Source organism: Nelumbo lutea, chromosome 5, assembly GCF_056320005.1.
Source record: "Nelumbo lutea isolate HS-2025 chromosome 5, American lotus-T2T, whole genome shotgun sequence".
NCBI lineage: Eukaryota > Viridiplantae > Streptophyta > Magnoliopsida > Proteales > Nelumbonaceae > Nelumbo > Nelumbo lutea.
This window is the reverse complement of record NC_142688.1, coordinates 11478523-11497817: the sequence shown is the minus strand read 5'-3', so window position 1 is coordinate 11497817 and position 19295 is coordinate 11478523. Positions and strand designations below refer to the sequence as shown.

At 38.0% G+C, this 19295-nt stretch overlaps 1 protein-coding gene across 1 annotated transcript; it reads left to right on the top strand.

Moving 5' to 3' along the window:
* The first annotated feature begins 6907 nt into the window (after positions 1 to 6907).
* On the top strand, positions 6908 to 14667 carry LOC148850334 (cold-regulated protein 27-like). The gene is made up of 5 exons (XM_088946732.1): positions 6908 to 7262; positions 8087 to 8284; positions 8400 to 8700; positions 13919 to 14031; positions 14157 to 14667. Exons 1-5 carry the CDS (start codon positions 7116 to 7118, stop codon positions 14184 to 14186), a joined length of 789 nt encoding a protein of 262 aa, XP_088802858.1. The 5' UTR covers positions 6908 to 7115; the 3' UTR covers positions 14187 to 14667.
* The last annotated feature ends 4628 nt before the right edge of the window (positions 14668 to 19295 follow it).

Genomic DNA, 19295 nt, shown 5'->3' with positions numbered 1-19295 from the left:
CGACTCCCTCTCAGAATCAGTTAATCGTTTCTACGTGTGCTATGAAGTATGGAAACTTGATTTCAATTCTAAATCTGCATTTTAACTAATATTATCTGTTTAAGAAGCACATAAGCATGATTCTGAAGGAGTCTAAATCTCATGTAACCATGGTTACAGGTAGCATTTACAACTACAACTGTAGTGGAGTTTCCTGCAACTGCACGGAGAAATTTTTTTTTTTTTTTTTTGAGAAAATAGGGAGAAAATGGTTCAGTGCGACTACAAGTCTACATCAGGATAAAATACACACAATTCATTATTAGTTTACGTCATAATGATTGATTTTTTTCTCAAGTTCTAAATACACGCGAACCCTAGCATTCTATTCAGTAGGCTCACTTAATATCAAGCTCTAAGCTTTAAGGGGATCATCGGTTTAGATTTGCATCTCGAACATTTCCCCATTATGATCCATGATTTTGTTCCTAATGCATGATGAGATGTGCTGTGGGGCACTCTGTGAGGAATCAATTCGAACTCTTTCCACATGAATTGAGATATGCTCTTCACACTGATCTCAGTCACATCTCACTGTGTATTAGAAAAATCTCTCATAAATAATAATATACAAGTACAGTAGATGTTTCTCATGTACCACTGGAACATGCTGTAAGGTCGGTGTAAGGAGCGTGAGAAACAGATCCAAACTCTTTTGACATATTTTTAAGATCCATGATTTTGTTGTTTTGTTTTCAAACAATAAAACAAATTTCATGTCAGCAAAAACAATTAAAACAAAAGGGGCACATCAGCAAAAACAAATACAGAACCCATTTGCGTAAATCTATCAATATTAAACAATTCATTAGTCGAACTTTTGAGAATATAAAACAAGTTCCAGAATTTTGTATGTTCCTTTCATATGCAAATGATCTAATGTGTATTCTACTTTATTTGTATGCTTTTTTTTATTAGGAAAATTACCTCAAATTACTATATATGGAAGTTAATTCCTAAGAACTTGAATGTGCCAACTGGCTCAGTTGGCAAGGTCTCTTTCTCTCTGGGCAGGTTTATGTGGAGACTTGGATCAGATCCCACCTCCGCAAGGGTTAGAATGGATCAATGATAATTTAGTGCATTCTATCTCGCCAAAGTTTCCTTTGCCATATCCCAAAAAAAAAAAAAAAAAACCGAATTAATACTGATCATGCAAGCAATGTACCAAGGTTTCAATTAACCTCAACCATGCAAGTAAAGCACCAAAATTTAATATAACAAACAACACCTAAAATCTTGATTATCAAAATAGCATCCTAAGATCAAGCAATTAATTCCAACCGTCCAAATGATGTACTAAGATTTCATCTAAGCTAAACCCATCTAAATGATAAATGATGCATCCAATCAATCTAGAGATTTAGGCCATCAAATTGGTCTCCTAAGATTAATTAGTTTGCAAAACAAATCTCAACAATTGAAATCGGATGCTAGTAGTATTGGTTTCTATCAGAGAAAGTGCACCCCCGATCATTATCTTTGTCCGACAAATGGGCTAATCCTATCACTATGATCACCCACTCAGATGAATTCTCAGACTGTCCCAATATATCTAGGTTTTGACCCCCGCTAAGGATCTCACTGATTGGCATATCAAAGACAGCCCAATCCGACACCTAGTGCAGTATTATAATCAAGTCTAAGGGTCTGGTGTAATTTTCCAGTTTTGCCCATCAATCTCCAAGGTCTAGAGCAATATTGGAAATGTGGTCCGGTTCAAAGATTCAATTAATCCTACATTGCATGTGCCTTGGGTCTCACCCTAGCGGCTGAGACATGCCACTCTATTGGCAGCACACCAGTGTCAATCTTGGCAGGATAAATCTCCCCAGACTTATCCAATAATTGTGAACATCATAAACTAGCACAAGTCTCATAAGTGTCCAGTTTAAGGGTATTATACAGAAAAACACCACAGGAACATGAATCAAATATGTAATTTATTCATTTACAATAAATTCATAATGTACATCATTCTAATTGGAGCTAAGGGCATACAACTGTCTAACATGTAGTTATGGAGAAAATGGGATTTAGCCCACATTGGAAAAATCTAATTCAATGTTGTCTATAGTCATTTAATTTTAGTGTTAGCATCAATGGAGCTTTGAGAGGTAAATTTCATCCAACCCGAGGTATCCACCAAGGGGATCCATTATCTCCATACTTGTTCGTCATTGCAGCCCAAGCATTATCCTCCTCCATCACCCCGTTACAAATCCGGAGAGGTGTGCCCCCTATCTCATATGCTCTGTGCTGATGACCATCTCATTTTTATCAAAGCAGACCTTCAAAATGCTCATACCAAGGGGATCCATTATCTCCATACTTGTTCGTCATTGCAGCCCAAGCATTATCCTCCTCCATCACCCCGTTACAAATCCGGAGAGGTGTGCCCCCTGTCTCATATGCTCTGTGCTGCTGACCATCTCATTTTTATCAAAGCAGACCTTCAAAATGCTCATACCAAGGGGATCCATTATCTCCATACTTGTTCGTCATTGCAGCCCAAGCATTATCCTCCTCCATCACCCCGTTACAAATCCGGAGAGGTGTGCCCCCTATCTCATATGCTCTGTGCTGATGACCATCTCATTTTTATCAAAGCAGACCTTCAAAATGCTCATACAATTAAAGCCATCTTGGACACGTACTGTGCTGCATCTGGGCAATTCATCAATTTGCACAAATCTGAGTTGCTTTTTAGCCACAACACCCTATTCAAATTTTGTGGCTCATTAGCAAGATCTTGAAAATTCCTTTCAAGTTATCACCCCCCAAGTATCTAGGCCTCCTCACATCTGTTGGAAATAGAAAAAGGAAGTGTTAGGCATCTGTAATTGAAAAAAATGAAGGGGAAAGTTAGTGGCTGGAAGAGGCGGGCCGTGAAGGTTTAGTTAAATCAATGGCAGTTGCAATGCCACTTTTTGTCATGACCCATTTAAAGGTCCCAAATGGTATTTGTAGTAAGCTGGCGAAGTTCTTTTGGGGTCAAAAAGAAGAGGAAAACAAAATGTGTAATTCCAAATTTAGAGGCGGGTTACGTTTTAGAGATTTTAAATCTCTTAATTGGGCTTTGTTGACAAAATTGGCTTAGAGGTTCCTTCATGAAGGTGACAACCTGTGGCACTGCACTTATCCTGAAAAGCATTTACTTCCCAAATCAGAATCTCTTGGAGGTTGGAGTGAGAAGTTGGCCTTCTCGGGGTTGGCAAGGGATACTTTATGGTTTAAGTTTGCTGAGGCCAGGCTTATTGTGGAGGGTAGGCAACGGTGAATCCGTTAAAATTTGAGAAGATCCTTGGTTGGCTCTGTTGTTGGGTTTCAAATTTTAGTCTCAACAACCAAAAGACAATAATGTGGTGCTAGTCAAGGATCTAATGCTCCAGTCCCCAAAAAGGTGGAACACATGGCTAATTTCACAACTTTCTTTTGAGGAAGAACATAAGGCTATCATCAGTATTCCCTTAGTTACAATGAGCAGGAAGACAAAGCTAATCTGGGTGTTTTCTTCATATGGTGAATATACGATCAAGTCAGGATACCATTTGGTTAGGAAAATTGAATAGGATTGTGGTTTGAGGAATCGTGCCCGCGTTTTATACTTGCCTGCCTCGCTGATTTGGAGGGGGATTTGGAAATTACAAGTGCCTAACAAGGTGAGGAACTTCATGTGGAGGTTATGCTCAAATGTCATTGCGGTAAATTCTAACTTACAAAGAATGAAAATCAATTCGCAAGGGAAGTGTATGAGGTGTGGAGTAGAGATAGAGGATTCCTATCACTTGTTTCTTCATTGTCACTTCACTATAGCAACTTGGCTCATTAGTCCGATGGATTACCGATCTAGAGTAGTTAATTTTCAGTAATTGATGAATGGGTTTCTACTTGGATCAAAATGAGCTTTAGTCCCCAGGATAGGCAAAGCTGGCTTGCCTTGATGGTCATAATCTATTGAGAGCTTTGGAAGGCTAGGAATGATCTGTTGTTTAATGGCATAACTTCTAGCCCGGAGAACATAGTCAACTCTACTTCCAAGTTGCTGAAAGAATGTTGTCCTTTCTCGAACAAAATAGTTCTAGGCCTCCACAACCTCTATCACCATCAACAGTCATCTGGATCCCTCTTCAGACAAATTGTTTAAAATTAAGTTGCGATGCAACTTTTCATGCGACCTTTTGGTGAAGCTGCTTTAGCCACCATAATCCGAAGTAAGGAAGGGAGAGTAGTTGGCATAAGAATTGAAAAATCAAAGTGCTCGTCAACCCTGGATGCGGAGTTAAGAGCCATTAGGTTGGGAGTCTTAGATGCGAAAGTTTTTGCTTCGGTGGAGGTTATCATTGAATCAAATTCCAAGTCAGTAGTAGAGCTAATTACTAGCATTAAGCCTGCAAAGTTCCACCGAGACTTTAACACTGTAGTAGACATTCATACTCTTATCGCTAGAAACCAACATGTTAGGTTCTCTCATGCTCCTCGTCAAGCTAGTAAGTTGGCTCACAATGTAGACCAATGGGCGTTTTCTCGGGGTAGTTGGTGTCTTAACACCCCATTTTATCTTTGGATTCACCCTTTCTTGTACTTTGATTATGACGTTGTTTTTCCTCCTTGATCAAGGGCAGTTAATGAAATTTTTTTCTTAATTATATAAAAAGACCTAGGATATGGGTATCATTGTATTCAAACAAGTGATACTAGGAAAAATAAATTTTCCATAGAACCCACATAAATATGGGTATCTTGGTAAATGGAAACCGGAATCCCATTGACCAACTTTTCCCTCTCAAAATTCAAAAAGAAAAAAAAATGAAACATGATCTTATTTAAAAATCAGCACGACTAATTTGTTCTATCTTTTGAAATTCAAAAATACAAATCCTTCTTATTTGGGCACTGTTTGATTTCACTTAGAATAAGCACTTGTTTTAAGTGTTGAGACCACACATTAAGTGGTAATTTAAGTGCTTATGCAAGTTTGGTAAAAAAGTCACCAATAAGTACTTTTTTAAAAAAAAAGAAGCACTTGACATGGGAGTTGCTTTTTTTTTTTCAACACTTATTGGGAAAGTGCTTATTCGAATAACATGGAACAATTCAGTACCTAATTTTTTATTTTAATCCCCCATTATACCCCCGCACGAGGGTTTTCTTCCTTCTTCTTCCATTTGAATGCAAGACATGTAGGGGGCGGTGCACGAACCACCTTGGCGATCGGCGATGATCGACGGTGAGAAAAAACGACTGTTGAACTAGTTGTTTTGATATTGTGTACCGATCTATGCATTTTTTCTTTGATTTGAACTAGTTTTGTGGGTTTTTTTAATGCCTAAAACTCCTCTCTTTTTTGTGTTCTCAGATCTGTTATGGCACAAGTTTAACAGGGACAACCCACCATCCAAACACTGACGAATGAAGGTTGGTCCACCCAAATGAACCCCCCTCTATGTTTTTGGTTTTTTGGATGAATATGTGGATAAATTGATTTTTTCAGATTTTCATAGGTGACAAATCTGAAATATTTATATTGGGCTCTTTGTGCATTGTATGTGTGATGATTCCTATGGATATGTAGGATTTTTTGGGCATTTTTTGTTGAAGATCATGGAAAAAATATGCTGAAATATGTGGTTATAGAATATTTCTTGATTATTTTTGTATCAATAATTAGTTAAATATTAAACTTTTTCTTTATTTTTTATATGAATATTTGTGATGCTTTTTATATGTTATTGTGATTAATAATATGGAGAATATGTTTGCATTTTTCTTGATTTGTGATTGCATTTTTTCATGAATTTTCGTATGAATATTTGTTAAATTCATATTGCATTTTTTTATTTGTTAAATATAAATGCTGATGCTTTTATATTTTTTTTGAATAATTTGAATTTTCATTTATTGTTTTATTATTAACATGTATAATCAATTTTATCCCATTTTATTTTCTTTTAAATTATCATTGCATATTGGTGATGTTTTTATTTTTTATTTTTTGAATAATCTGAATTTTCATTTATTATTTTATTATTAATATGTATAATAATTTGTATCTTATTTTATTTTTTTTAATTTTCATTCTTATTATTATTACTATTTGGGTCCATGTGGTACTCCATGTGTGGGCTCACATGGGTTTTCATGTGTCATGATGTGATGATATAGTGATTTTTCATTGAAATGTATAATATAATAAGTGAAAATCATTATTTATGTGTATGAGTGAAGTGAAGGCTAAAATTATCATTTATGCTAATAAAAACATTCATGGGAAAATAATTCACCAAACATCCCCACCCCAATAAGTGCTTAAAAAATACAATAAGTGATTTAACAAATGGGGTCATTAAATGGCCTTAAATGATTGTTAAAATGAGCACTACTTGTACAACAATGCCTATTTTAATAACCACTTTAATCACCAAAGATGGCTTTAAACTTGTTTTTTAATGTTTTGATCAGCGTTGCCCAGAGGGGACATATCGGTCAAAACACATTGTCTACGAGGTGGAGAGTGGAAACTGCCTGGAAGGTAAACCGCCAAACCATCATATTTGTGCTACAATATCATCGTGTCATTCGTGTGGAGTGGATGGAATTTGGTAGTTTCGGTTGAAGTTGAAGAGCATAGAGCGACAATGACAAAGACGGGCCCCAGGGTGGGTGGGACTGTGGGAGTGGCCGAGTGGGGGAGGGACACGGACACACGGTGAAGAGTAAAGGCTCTAACACTAAAAGCTCCGAGTCCGTGGTGAAAGTAAAAGTGCAGCCACGTAAAACGGGTTGTGGGTTCGTGGATAACCCGGGACGCAAGAAAAAAAAATATCTGGCTGGAGTTGGCCTAGATATTATCAGCTATTTGCTGACATGGCAACCTTTTGATGTCGATGAAACGTGTTAAAGCGTAGCCTTCCGGAATCTCTATGCCCATCTACAGCGTCACCGCCCTCTGTTTCTCTCTACCGAATGAATCAATTCCCTTCTCCATTGAAACGCAGCAAGATATTTTCCTAGAAACGTTACGCCCGTTTCTCTAAATCTGGAGAACATCTTCTTTGGTCACAGAGACAGAGAGAATGGAAGGGAATGTCCACCAAGCGCCACCGCTTAGGTCGTCTGATCCGACAATCGTGCAGTGTTGTGGAAGGACGGAGATTCGAACCACCTCCGATCTCTCCAGGATCACCAATCACAATTGTGGACGTTTCGTTGGTGACGAGAAGGTTAGAACTTGGAAGCCCTGTAGATTAGTTTCTTTGTCGATTCCTTTTTTCTTCTAAACGTAGGTTTGGGTTTCCTCTAGGAGGCTGAGGCAAGGGTTGTAATTGCTTTGGTATTTTTATATTATGAATTATGATATGATATGATATGACGATTCTCAGTTCTTTTCATTTTTGGAGTTATAAAAGTGAAACAATCACTCAAGTTTCTTAAATGAACTTGCTTTTGTCTTCAATTCTGACTTCATGCTCGAGGTGTTGTTTTGTTTTAGTTTGATCTTGTATTTTTAGAGTGTATTGTATGTTCTTACTGAATAAGTTGGTTTCGGATAAGGATGAACTCAAACAAGTGCCAATAACTGGTCTTTGATTATTGGTCTACGTCATTCTTAAGGTTTATGTTCTTTATCGGAAAATCTCTGGGTTGCTTTGCTTCAACTGAATAGAACTAACACTTGGTAGATAAAGAGCACTTCCTTTTTGACGGGATTTTGACATTTATTCAGGCTTTCTAAATAGATTCAATTAAAGTGAACGTTTGTCAATGTCTTTGATGTTAGGAGAAGGATGAGATCTTTTTCCTTTCTGTTACATAGCGAAGCTAGACAGAGTGAATGGCTAGATGTAGGTGAAGGTTGGTCTGTCGGAAATACAACAATAAGATGAAATAAATGCTATTACTCCAAATTGAGTAATATATATATTTTTTCTGTTACCTGAAGTTCTTCCAAGATTTAGTAGTTTCATTTACTAGAAGTTCATCCTGATCTTGTTCCTAGATAATTGTTATGGTTGTCATACTGGAAATTCATTATGTGGACTTTCAGGTGATAGAGCCAATGTTGACACAGTGGACAGATGAGAAGCACAAATTGTACCTCAATTTTATGGAAGCATTGTTTGTTAAGGACTTGTATAACCACAAGTATGATTCAATGGACACTCTTGGTTTGCACCCACAGAAAGAAAACCCATCAGATCACAACACTTCATTATATTCAAGTGCTAACACACCTACTGGCCAGGTAGTCATCGTAGTTGTTTATGCCATGTTCTCCAGTAAGCAGTGAATATGAATATCTGGTTTGCTAATTTTCCTTTCCTTTCATTTTATCATCTTTCTTTCTTATCCTTTTCCAGTTCAAGGTTCTTCGAGATGGCTCCTGGCAGAAGCTCAATTTCGAAAGTGCTCAACCTCAGTCAGGGAATGCAGGTAAGTCCCATGTACTTCTGGAAAATTCATGGACTCAACATTTCCAATCTGCTGGAAAGTTCCCAGAAGTTGTGTCAACCACTCCAAAAGAAAATAGTTCATTGCATAGTCACACATTCCACTTAAGAGGCAAGAAAACGGCATCTTCTGGAGAAGCAACAAGCTCAAAGCAGCTCTCACCATGCCAGTTTGACATGTTTCATCGAGAATATGTTGGGAACAGCACAGGTGGATTTCAAATATAACTATATATTTATTCCTTTCTTAGCCATTCTTACTATGCAGTTTGACATACTATATAGTATTCAGATTTTTACTTTGTTTACCCTTGGAAAATATTTGTTATATGTTTATCTTTTGATGTTACCTACACCCAGCTTAAAAGAAGCAAATACTAATTAAAAAAAAAAAAAAAACTTGTGAAAAGATACTAATCCTACATTGTACAATGCAATTATAGCTACTTACTTTACATTATCAGATGAAAAAAAACTTTAGTGTATGCTTGCGAATAATTGGTGCTTGTTTCTTCAAGGACAAATGCATATTAATTTAACCAATGCATAAGAGAGTTTAGCTATACAAACAAACTTCCATTTATGCTTTCATGGCTCTTGACAATTTAGTAAACTTTAAACTATTGTTACTTATTTTGGCCAAATTTTCTTTTAAATATTGTTCAAGGTGGCATTTGCTATTGTTTCTGGTTTTTGTTGTAACATTCTAATTAATATGCTTAATTTCATAGTTCCTAGATTTTATTTTTATCATATTGATGATGTTGGTTTCTAGTAATACAACCATGTGATTTGCAGGTACTTTGTGATGTGTTGTTCATTGTTTCAATTTTTGTTCATTTTATTTTTTTTCCTCTTTATTATCACAGCAATCTTTTATAAGGTCTTCTATTTGAAATGGACAGATATCCAATTGAAAAATCGTAATCTAAAAAATGTGGACAAAGGCAAAATATATAAATTAGTGATGATTGATGAATTTGAAGTTGGGTGAAAAACTTTTAGATATTTCAAGCACTTCTAGTCATAGTTCGCAAACTCAGGTTTTTGACTTGGCTCAGTAAGGTTGATTGACTGAACTTGGGGGGTCGTGTCACAATTTTAAAATTTTATAAAATATGTTTGTGGAACATTAGGGACCATGATATAATTGTAAAATTTTGGGCTGGAAAGCATGAGAATGCAGCCACTTTGCGTGAATAAAAACCTGCCTAAGGTTAGGACCATATCCAGTCTACTCCTCCAGTCCTCCCAAGACCCCATATGGCTGGAATTGATTTTGGGTAATGGCCTTTTTATGAGTGTGGCACATTGTAGCCAACCCCATATAGTAGGGACAAGGCTTAGATGATGATGATGATGATGATGGGTGTGGTACATTGTACTTGTTTCTATAATAAATTTTGCCTTTCCATTCTGATGACCATAGAATCATAAATCCAAGTTTTAATTCTATACACCACTAATAGTAGAGCAATACTAGGTATACAAATGTTTAAAATTTTGGGTAATGGCCTTTTTTATGAGTGTGGCACATTGTAGCCAACCCCATATAGTAGGGACACAGCTTAGATGATGATGATGATGATGGGTGTGGTACATTGTACTTGTTTCTATAATAAATTTTGCCCTTCCATACGGATGACCATAGAATCATAAATCCAAGTTTTAATGCTATATACTACTAATAGTAGAGCAATACTTAGGTACACAAATGTTTAAATTTTTAGTGACTTATTTAAATGTTTGTATAAAAATATGAAAAACTCAATTAATTTACTAATAACTTTTTAAACACCCATAACACCTTTCTTGTATTCTAAAATAACAAATATCTACATATTAACATAGACTTATGGGAATGAGTGAAAGAAAATTGACTCAGGGAAGTTGGTCAATTTACTTTGAAGAGTCAAAGTGACTCCAGCAAGAGTTGAGTCATGCAATAAACATGATTCATAGGACTGATGTGCATTTATAGTCACCATTATGACTAGGATCCCTCTGCTTTGAACTTGAATCAACTAAGGGGAATTTATGGAGTCAACTTGGGGGTTGGCAAGTTGGGATTCTAACAAAACTTAATGATGTTTCACTTGCTACCTTCCTGCAGGATCTGCTGTGAACACTGGTGGGTGTACCAGTCTATGTACACATGGGATCCACATCACTTCTAGAAAAAATGAATGATGTCTCACTTGCTACAGTTACTACAGGATCTGCTGTAAACACTGGTGTGTTCACTTATGATTAGTTACATTGCCTGGTTCACATACTTGTTGCCAGCAAATCGGTGTTCCTTCCTTGGGGGGGGGGGGGGGTGCTGACCTGCTTGCTATGCTATGACATCAAAATTCATGCTAACAGCAAGATCAAGAATGACTAGGACACATCCCATTTTTATGAAAATCAGCCACATCCCTATTCCCTAGTGAGAAGACAAAGAAACCACTACCGGTTACCATAGTAGTAAAAAAATGGGATGTTACCTGCTTGCCATGACATCAAAATTCATGCTAACTACAAGATTGGGAGTGATTAGGGCACACCCCATTTTTATAAAAAAACGACTACATCCCTAGTGAGAAGACAAAGAAATCACTACTGGTTACCATAGTAGTAAAAAAATGGGATGCTTTTGTAATTTAAGGCACATGCTTTTGGGGCAATGATTAGAGGTGTGCCCCCATATTTTTTTTTCATAGCAGGAAAGAAAAAAGAGAATAGGAGTTTGCCCTCTTTATAAAAATGGGGTGTTCCCTAATCACTCCTTGCAAAAGAATTAAAAATAAAAACTAAAAGGCATGCCACAAGAAATGAAAGAAAAAAGGTAATTATTTTGAAGTTTGAACAATGGAAAACCACTAAACCAGGATTACCAATTACCATGATATAACAAGCTACGTTAGCATAAAAACTGAGTTTCTTTTTTTCCAGAAACATTGTTAGTTATCTTTTGGTGCTGAAGTCCAGCCATTTTCCCTGAACCTAAAATGTTTCGTGCCTACAGGCTACAGCTCTGCCAGCAGCAGTAACCCATTTACTTTATGGACTTTTGAACCTTTTTTTTATATATAAAGGCCATGTGAAGCTGTAATTGAAAAATTGACCAGGACAATCTGTACCAGTGGAATTCCAAATCTTGTATGTCCCTTTGTCTTCGTTATGAAACGAAACTAGTGAACACTCTTGTTGATCCAAATGTTAAGATATCTGATAGTGAGGGGAGCTTCAGGATGATCCTGGGAGATACAATAAACTAGTGGGAAAACTCATCTATCTCACCATTACGAGGCTAGACATTTCCTTTAGTGTGGGATTATCAAGCCAATTTATGTAGAACCCAAGGATGAATCACTGGGAAGGTATTGTTAGGGTTCTTTGCTATTTAAAGGGTGCTCCAAGTTTGTTATATAAGAAAGGGAGACAATTGTCTTTGGAAAGGTATACAGACAAAAAGTCCACGACTAGTGATTGCACTTTTCTTGGAGGAAATTCAGTTACTTGGAAGAGTAAAAAGCAGTGTAGTTGATAGTAGTTTTGAAGCTGAATACAAGGCAATGGCACATAACACTTGTGAGTTGGCTTTGTTGAAGCATTTGTTACAAGAAATTGGAGTGAGAATTTTACACCTATCAAACTATTTTGTGAAAATCAGGCAGTAATCTACATTTCCTCTAATCTTGTGTTTAATGAAAGGACCAAGCATAGAAGTGGATTGATACTTTGTGAGAGAGAAGGGTGCAAGTGGAGACATTATTACGCCTTGTGAGGCAGTGGTTTAAAAGGCGTGCCTAGGCGCACAAGCGAGGTGCATAGCACATTTTAGGTTATGCGCCTCGCCCAGGTCCCAGGCTGGTGCACCTGATGTGCCTTGCGCCTCGGCCTAGGCGTGCGCCTTTTTAAATTTTTGTGCTTTTTGCTTTTTTTTTTTGAGCCTAATGGCTGGGCTAGAGGCTCCACCCCTGGACCCCTCACCCACACTCCTCGAGGCAAGCCTGAACAAGTCCATGTTAGGGTCTTAAATTCTTACTTATCACATAAAAAATAATGGTTTTATAACTTTAATTGCCTTTTCTAAAGATATTTTATTGGAATGAATGAATGAACAACATTAGCATTAGCAAATAGAGGGTTCTCGAAGCTTTAGCGAGTGAGTGAAGCGAGCAAATGTAAGACCCTAACATGGACTTGTTTGGGCTTGCCTTGAGAGGTGTGGTACAAAGGTGACTCATAGAATCAAGAATGCAATATGTTTTAGTTTTACATCGCATTAGCTACTTGAAGTAATGCAATTGAGAAAAAAAGAGATTGTGGGTTTTACATGCTTGAAAATGCTTTATATGTTTGTTTGTTTTTTTTTTTTCATTTGAATACGCTTTACATGTTATGTTTATGTATTTTAATTTTAGATAATAGGTTTTTTAAAACATTTATTTTAAAATTTAAGTTTATATTTTTTATTAACGGTATGTTTATTTTTTTTTTTTTTTGCATTTTTTGCATTTTTTTTGAATTTTCTGACATTTTTTATTTTTTGTAATTTTGCGCCTTGTGCCTCGAGCGCAAATTGGCCCTTGCGCTTTTTTTTGCGCCTTGCGCTTTTAAAACACTGATGTGAGGTCAGAAGATCAGTTAGTTAATCTCTTCACCAAAGGTTTAAGCTGGGCTAGGATGAATCACTTTCACAGATTTCCTCTTTAATATTATAGTCAACAAGGTTATAATTGTAATTCTTCTTTTATTTCTTTTATTACTTATGTGAGGACAAAAGTGTAATTTTACAGGTTATTATTAAATCTATTAAAGTGGGTGGTAGTTGAGATAGGGAGTTAGTTCAATCTCTTCTGCTTTCAGCCCCAGTTTCTTCTCCACTCTCTTATCTTCTTCTATCTTACTCTTACTCAAACCAGAACCCTCCAAGTATCAGTGATAATATAGATCTGGTGGACATCTGAAGATTGTGTGTATTTATTAGATAGATCACAGGCTGTCTGCAAGTGGCATATATTATGTTGGTTCCGAGATAAAGGGCATAGCTTTCAAGTATAGTGGTTCTTGCAACTTATCTTCCACTACTATAGAATTTTCTTCCTCATTTATCTCATCAAGGGTGTAGAGTGGGGACTTCTCTTTCTACTATGGGGGTGCCCTGAGAATCCATGTTTTGAAAAGATTCAACTTCCAAACCACAAAATAGTTATCCCAGAATAGGACAGAACCCAGTGTAGGAGAATTGGCGTATCATATTCCAGGCTATGTAGTCTCAATAAACCTATAACATTAAGAACGTTTAAGTTTTTAACTTTTTTATCTGTAGTGGGCACTTAAGTCTAGCAAGCAATAGCTCTGTATTATAAGTCATGGTTATTTGTTGTTTCACTTGTTTTCCTTGTACCAAAGTGATTTGGTTATTTCGGTTGTTGCAGAAGTATCTGATCAGAATTTTGTAGATGAAGTCACAGAAGAAGAAAACCTCAGTGGTCCATGCAGGACGAAAAGGATGAAGACAGGGATTGCTGATGTTTCAAGGAGAGATCAAGTAATGTGTAGATTTGGATAATTATCAGCCTTAAATTATAGGAATTTCATGCATATATAATATCATGGTATCCTGCTTATGTTGGAGAAACTTACTTCCGTATATTCTGTCAAGTGTTATTTCAGGTTGTTCCATTTGGGGAATCTTATAGATAATGGATCCCAAAGAGAACTGTTCTCTGAAAAAAGAACAAATTCATGGTGATTACAGTGAGGAAACATGGATGGATTACTGTGCTAAAAGTCTGGCATTAATTAAGCGTGAGGTAGTGACAACTGGTGACTGAAGTTTGGAAAAGTTAGAAAATGACCGGAATTGGTAGCATACCTGGTTGAGAGATAAAGGTAGGAGATAAAAGCGTCATGGAGGAATACCGTGCAGAGTAGTAAGCTTTTTGTAAATATTGGGTTATATATAATATTTCTTTACCAGTATATTAGATGGAGAAGTAGAGCTATGGGTAAACATAGCGACACTATTAAACAATGTTAGTTCACCATATCTAAGACGAAATGTTTCAGAATATTCTCAGTAAGGTGTCTGATGTACAGTGTCAGTTTTGCATTGTATGAACGCTGTTTAGTGGGGTTGAATTTAATGTGAATAACAAAGATTAATTGCTTTCCCTTTTCATCATATCCAATCTACTCTTCTTATCGCTCTATATTTTGGGTTTGGGACCCTGACGCCACTGATTGGACAAACGATATTTTTTTATTTATAGTGCATATTTTTTTATTTTATATTAGCTTTTAATATATTATATTTTATTTTCATTTTACAGAGAACATAAGAGTGTTTTGTTATCTCGTGCGCGTAGGCCTCTTAGCAAATTACATAAAACCTTTAGTTTTGTGTCTTTCTTCTGAATGATTTTTTCAAGTGTAATTAGCTCGTGGTGATCATCTTTGAATCGTCACAATTTGTAAACATTAACTGTGTTGGAGCTTGAATAGGGTTTTGATGGTGAGCGATCTGAATGCTCTTAGCTGTAGGGCAGCTTAGACGTTGGTTGTTGAGTGGATCGATTGAACTACAAGGAAGATGGATCAAAGAAACCAAGGTGGCTTACCCAGCGTGGTGTTCCAATGCTTAAGTCAATACTCCTTGTGTGCGAGTTGAATGTTTGTATGCTATTAAACTAATAATTGTGCGTACCTTTTCCCCCTGTGAGGTTGGAGGTGAGGCCTATATATAGGCGTTGCTTGGTGTGGGCTTTATGCATCGAGTCCGAGATCTCTGGGAGGTCGTGCCTAACCAGTTAAAAGTCTTCAGAGGTAGTTGTGCATATAGACCAGTCTTCACGCCTTGTTCGGTTTTCTTCGAAACATTCGGTGCGGGGGCCAACTTTCGAGAAACACAGGAGTAATGGGGTGTGCATGCATAATGGGTCGGCGAGCATGTCTCATAGGTCACCACCTGGACCTCAATCAGGTCGGTAAGCCCTCGAAGGAGGTCGCTTCTCATGTCAATGTCACTTTGGCTGGTGACAAGGTGCCACAGGTTGGCTCTGAATTGTGGATGAAGTTGCCAGCTTGTGGATGAAGTTGGTTGTTGAAGTTGCCAGCTAGGTTTTCACCAGGTCGGCGTTGGAGGTAAGTCACCAAGTCGAGCTCTATCATTTTGGCTAAAACAAGTCATTGCCTATGTGGTGTCGGGGTGTCATTCAGTTGTTTTGAGATGCCATGTGTCATGATGTCACTGGAGGGCCAAATCCGCCATCATCAATTGCCCCCACTCCCGAGCTGAGATCAACTCGGCGAAGGGAATAATTTGTTTCTTTGGCCTGGAGTGACTAATTTGATGAGCTCGCAGCCGTTGGCGTCAGTCTAGTTTTTTTCCCTAGGTTGGAAGAGTCTAAGTGTTGAACGCAGCCTTACGTAGGATCTCACCGTCTTGATTATCGGGGCGCAAGGGCGAATTCATCCACTCGATAAGAGGCAGAGCAAGCACTTCGATGACATCTACCTTACCAGGGATGCAGCCATCAAGAAGTTTTGCAATTTAATCCAATACCTCAAGAGCGAAGTTCGCCATGCCGTCTTCAAAACTGCATGATTGCCTCATCAGGTCGCTCCACCCAAGTAGACTACAACAAAATGTCCCTCAAGCATGTTCTTGAAAGAATAGTCAGCAAGGTTGATGTGGAGCCTAAAACCAAAGTGGAGGTCGGCTGTGAAGAGATCGACCAAGTTTGCATCTACCATGGTGTTGAAAGCGAACTAGTATTTCCTTCGTTTCTCTCTCTCTCTCTCTCTCTCTCTCTCTCTCTCTTTTAAGTTGGCAATGAGATGTCGATGTCCTTTGAGATCGATTTACACGTTTTGTCGAGCTAGATAAACAAGGGGTCAACCTGCTTAAATCGGTCTACTTGTTGTCATCGTACTTCGAGGTCGGCTTGAGGAGGCCTTAGTTAAATGCAATATAGCATTCCCTTGGGACTCAGTTCAACCAAGCCGTTGAAGTGGATAGTCATTCTGTTGTAGTCTTAAATGTGGTTGCTTCTATGTCATCACTTTGATGTTGGCTTCCTTGGGTAGGTGCTTGCAAGATCATGGCGTACATGTACCACCTACCCCTGGAACTATTGGTTGCCCATTTTTGTTCTACTTGTGAGTTTTGTTGATATGTATGTTACTCTCTGTGTTGGACAGTAGGTTGAAGCCACAGCTACACTGCATCATCCCTCGGAGGCGTTGGTCGTCTACTCCTACAAGAAGCCACAGGGAGCTCAACTTGCAGGGGCAGCTCTACTAATTGTAGCTTGCCGACTCGCACAAGAGCCTTGAAAGGCTCAACTTGCAAGGGCGTTCACATATTCCGTAGGCCACTGACTCCCGCGGGAGTTGTGAAGGGCTCAACCTGTAGGGGAGAGCTCACGAAGAGAGCTGACAAGGCTCGTCCAGGCTGAACTGAGGTCGATAGAGCTGCTCAGTCTATTGGCCATCAACTCCTGTGGGAGCCACGAAGGGCTCGACCTGCGGGGGCGGCCTTACTTTGAGGTGCCTATCGCCAAAGTGTTGGTTGTTGAAGTCATTTTGCTACTGATTATTTTGTGAATGTGCCTAACTTCTCCTCCCATGTCCATATCTAGAAATCCATGCTTTAGCTCATAAAACAGTCGTGCTTCAATCCCAGTGGGAACCATTGATGGCTCTACCACAAGGAGGGGCGTTCACATGAGGTAGCAGTGTATTTGCCTAGGGTAATGGGAGTGTTGGGTTCGGTGTGGTTGCTACACCAAGAAGTGCTAGGGGCACTGATCTTGCTTGATTGTCACAGGGGTTTTCAAGGTTATCATGGATGTTTTTGCCCCATAGTAACCGATACTTTGTTCTTGATGTTGGTGCTGTTCAAAAATGTCATTGAATTGACAAAAATAGTAATTAGAAGGTGAAAACTTAGCAATCTAGAAAGTGAGATCATAGCTTTCTAGAAGGTGAGAACTCAGCTTTTTGTTGCATTTCCCACAGGCGGTGTTAATTGATGGTGCGTGATCTGAAAGCTCCTAGTTGTAGGGTAACTCGAACATTGGCTGCTGAGTGGATCAGCCGAACTACAAGGAAGACGGATTAGAGAACTCGGGGTGGCTTACCCAACGTGGTCGCTATGATGCTTAAGTCAATACTCCTTGTGTGCGAGCTAAATGTTTGTATGCTAGTAAGCTAATAATCGTGCGTATCTTCTTCCCCTTGTGAGGTTGGAGGTGAGGCCGGATGAGGTTGTTAGCTAGGTTTTTGCCAAGTCGGCGTCGGAGGCAGGTCGTTAGGTTAGGCTCTATCATTTTGGCTAAAATAAGTCATCGCCTATGTGGTATCGAGGTATCATCCAGCTGTTCTGAAATGCCATGTGTCATGATGTCACTAGAGGACCAAATTTGCCTCATCCTAGGACTGCAACTCAAACGACTTCAACTACGTTTCTTAGGATACAAGGAGTGAAGGAACGCGCTTCTGAAAAATTAACAAAAAATGGAGAAAAAATCTGTAAAATTTTTTCTAAAGATGCACTAGTGAAACTGATTGACACAAATGCAATCAATACAATGTGTTCTTCCTTGTATTATAAGAAACTTCTTTCAATTTTTGCTTTCTTTTGATGAATTCATGAATATATTGGAAAACGTTGTATATTTTTCATTTTCATACCGTGCATCATTACATTGCGAACTTTGGGCGCTACTGGTCTATAGATGCAGGATCAATCAGTAACGATGATGATCACTCTCAAAGAAGAAATGTGGGATCAATCTTTCAATAAACGTCCTCACAGTTCCTTGCAGCTGTGCATTGGATATCTCTCTTCACCAAAGATCGTGAAGAGTGAGGACAATTTTGTTAGGGTGTCAATGGGCCGGTTTTGGACTGGACGGGGTTCAGTCCAAAATCAATTTGGACGGATTGGATGAACGAACTAGACATTGGATTGGATTAATCTAGTCTAAAATATTTATTAGATTGGATTGGACCTGGTCCACCCGTAATAAATTTATATTGGATTAAGCAATATCTGGTCCATTGATATAAGATAAGAATAGGTGTCAATGGACCAGGTTTGGGTTGAAACTAATCTAAATTAAAACGAGTTTCAACAAATTGGACGGTCCAGACATTAAATTGGACCAATCCAAATTATTCATTGGATTGGATTGGATTGGACCTGATCCATTTGTAATGGATTCACATCGGACTGGATCAGATTAGGCCAAATCCAATCCAATTACACCCCTATTTGTGAGGACCAAATCTGAGTTTGCAACTGTAGGTTTTCTACAGCATGGGCACTGGGCCTCATGTGCATCCTGCTCTGTCTCCACCCCCTTAATCTCGGGAGCTTTTTTTTTTTTAGTTTTTTCTTTTAAACAGCTACTGAAAAGGTTTATGATGTTTGACATGAACATATCGGGAGGGGTTGCAAATGGTTGAGTTGGGTGATGGTTTAGTACCAACCCACCATATTGACCCGCTGACCTATTTGCCACCCATATTTATGGGTCTTAATGGGTCACAGCCCACCTTTACCCTGACCCACCCATATGACCTTCTAACCTAATGCAAAGAATAAGAAATTACAAATAGTTTAGCCAGACAAAATACATATATTAAGACAATTAAAAAAACAAAAATAATAAACACACACAAATTGATATAAATTTGCAGAAAAAATACAAAGATAGTAGAAAAAACAGAAATCGATAAAAAGTTCAGGAAAAAAGGGAAAATAATAAAATTTTAAAAAATTATATTTCAACCAAGAAAATAGAA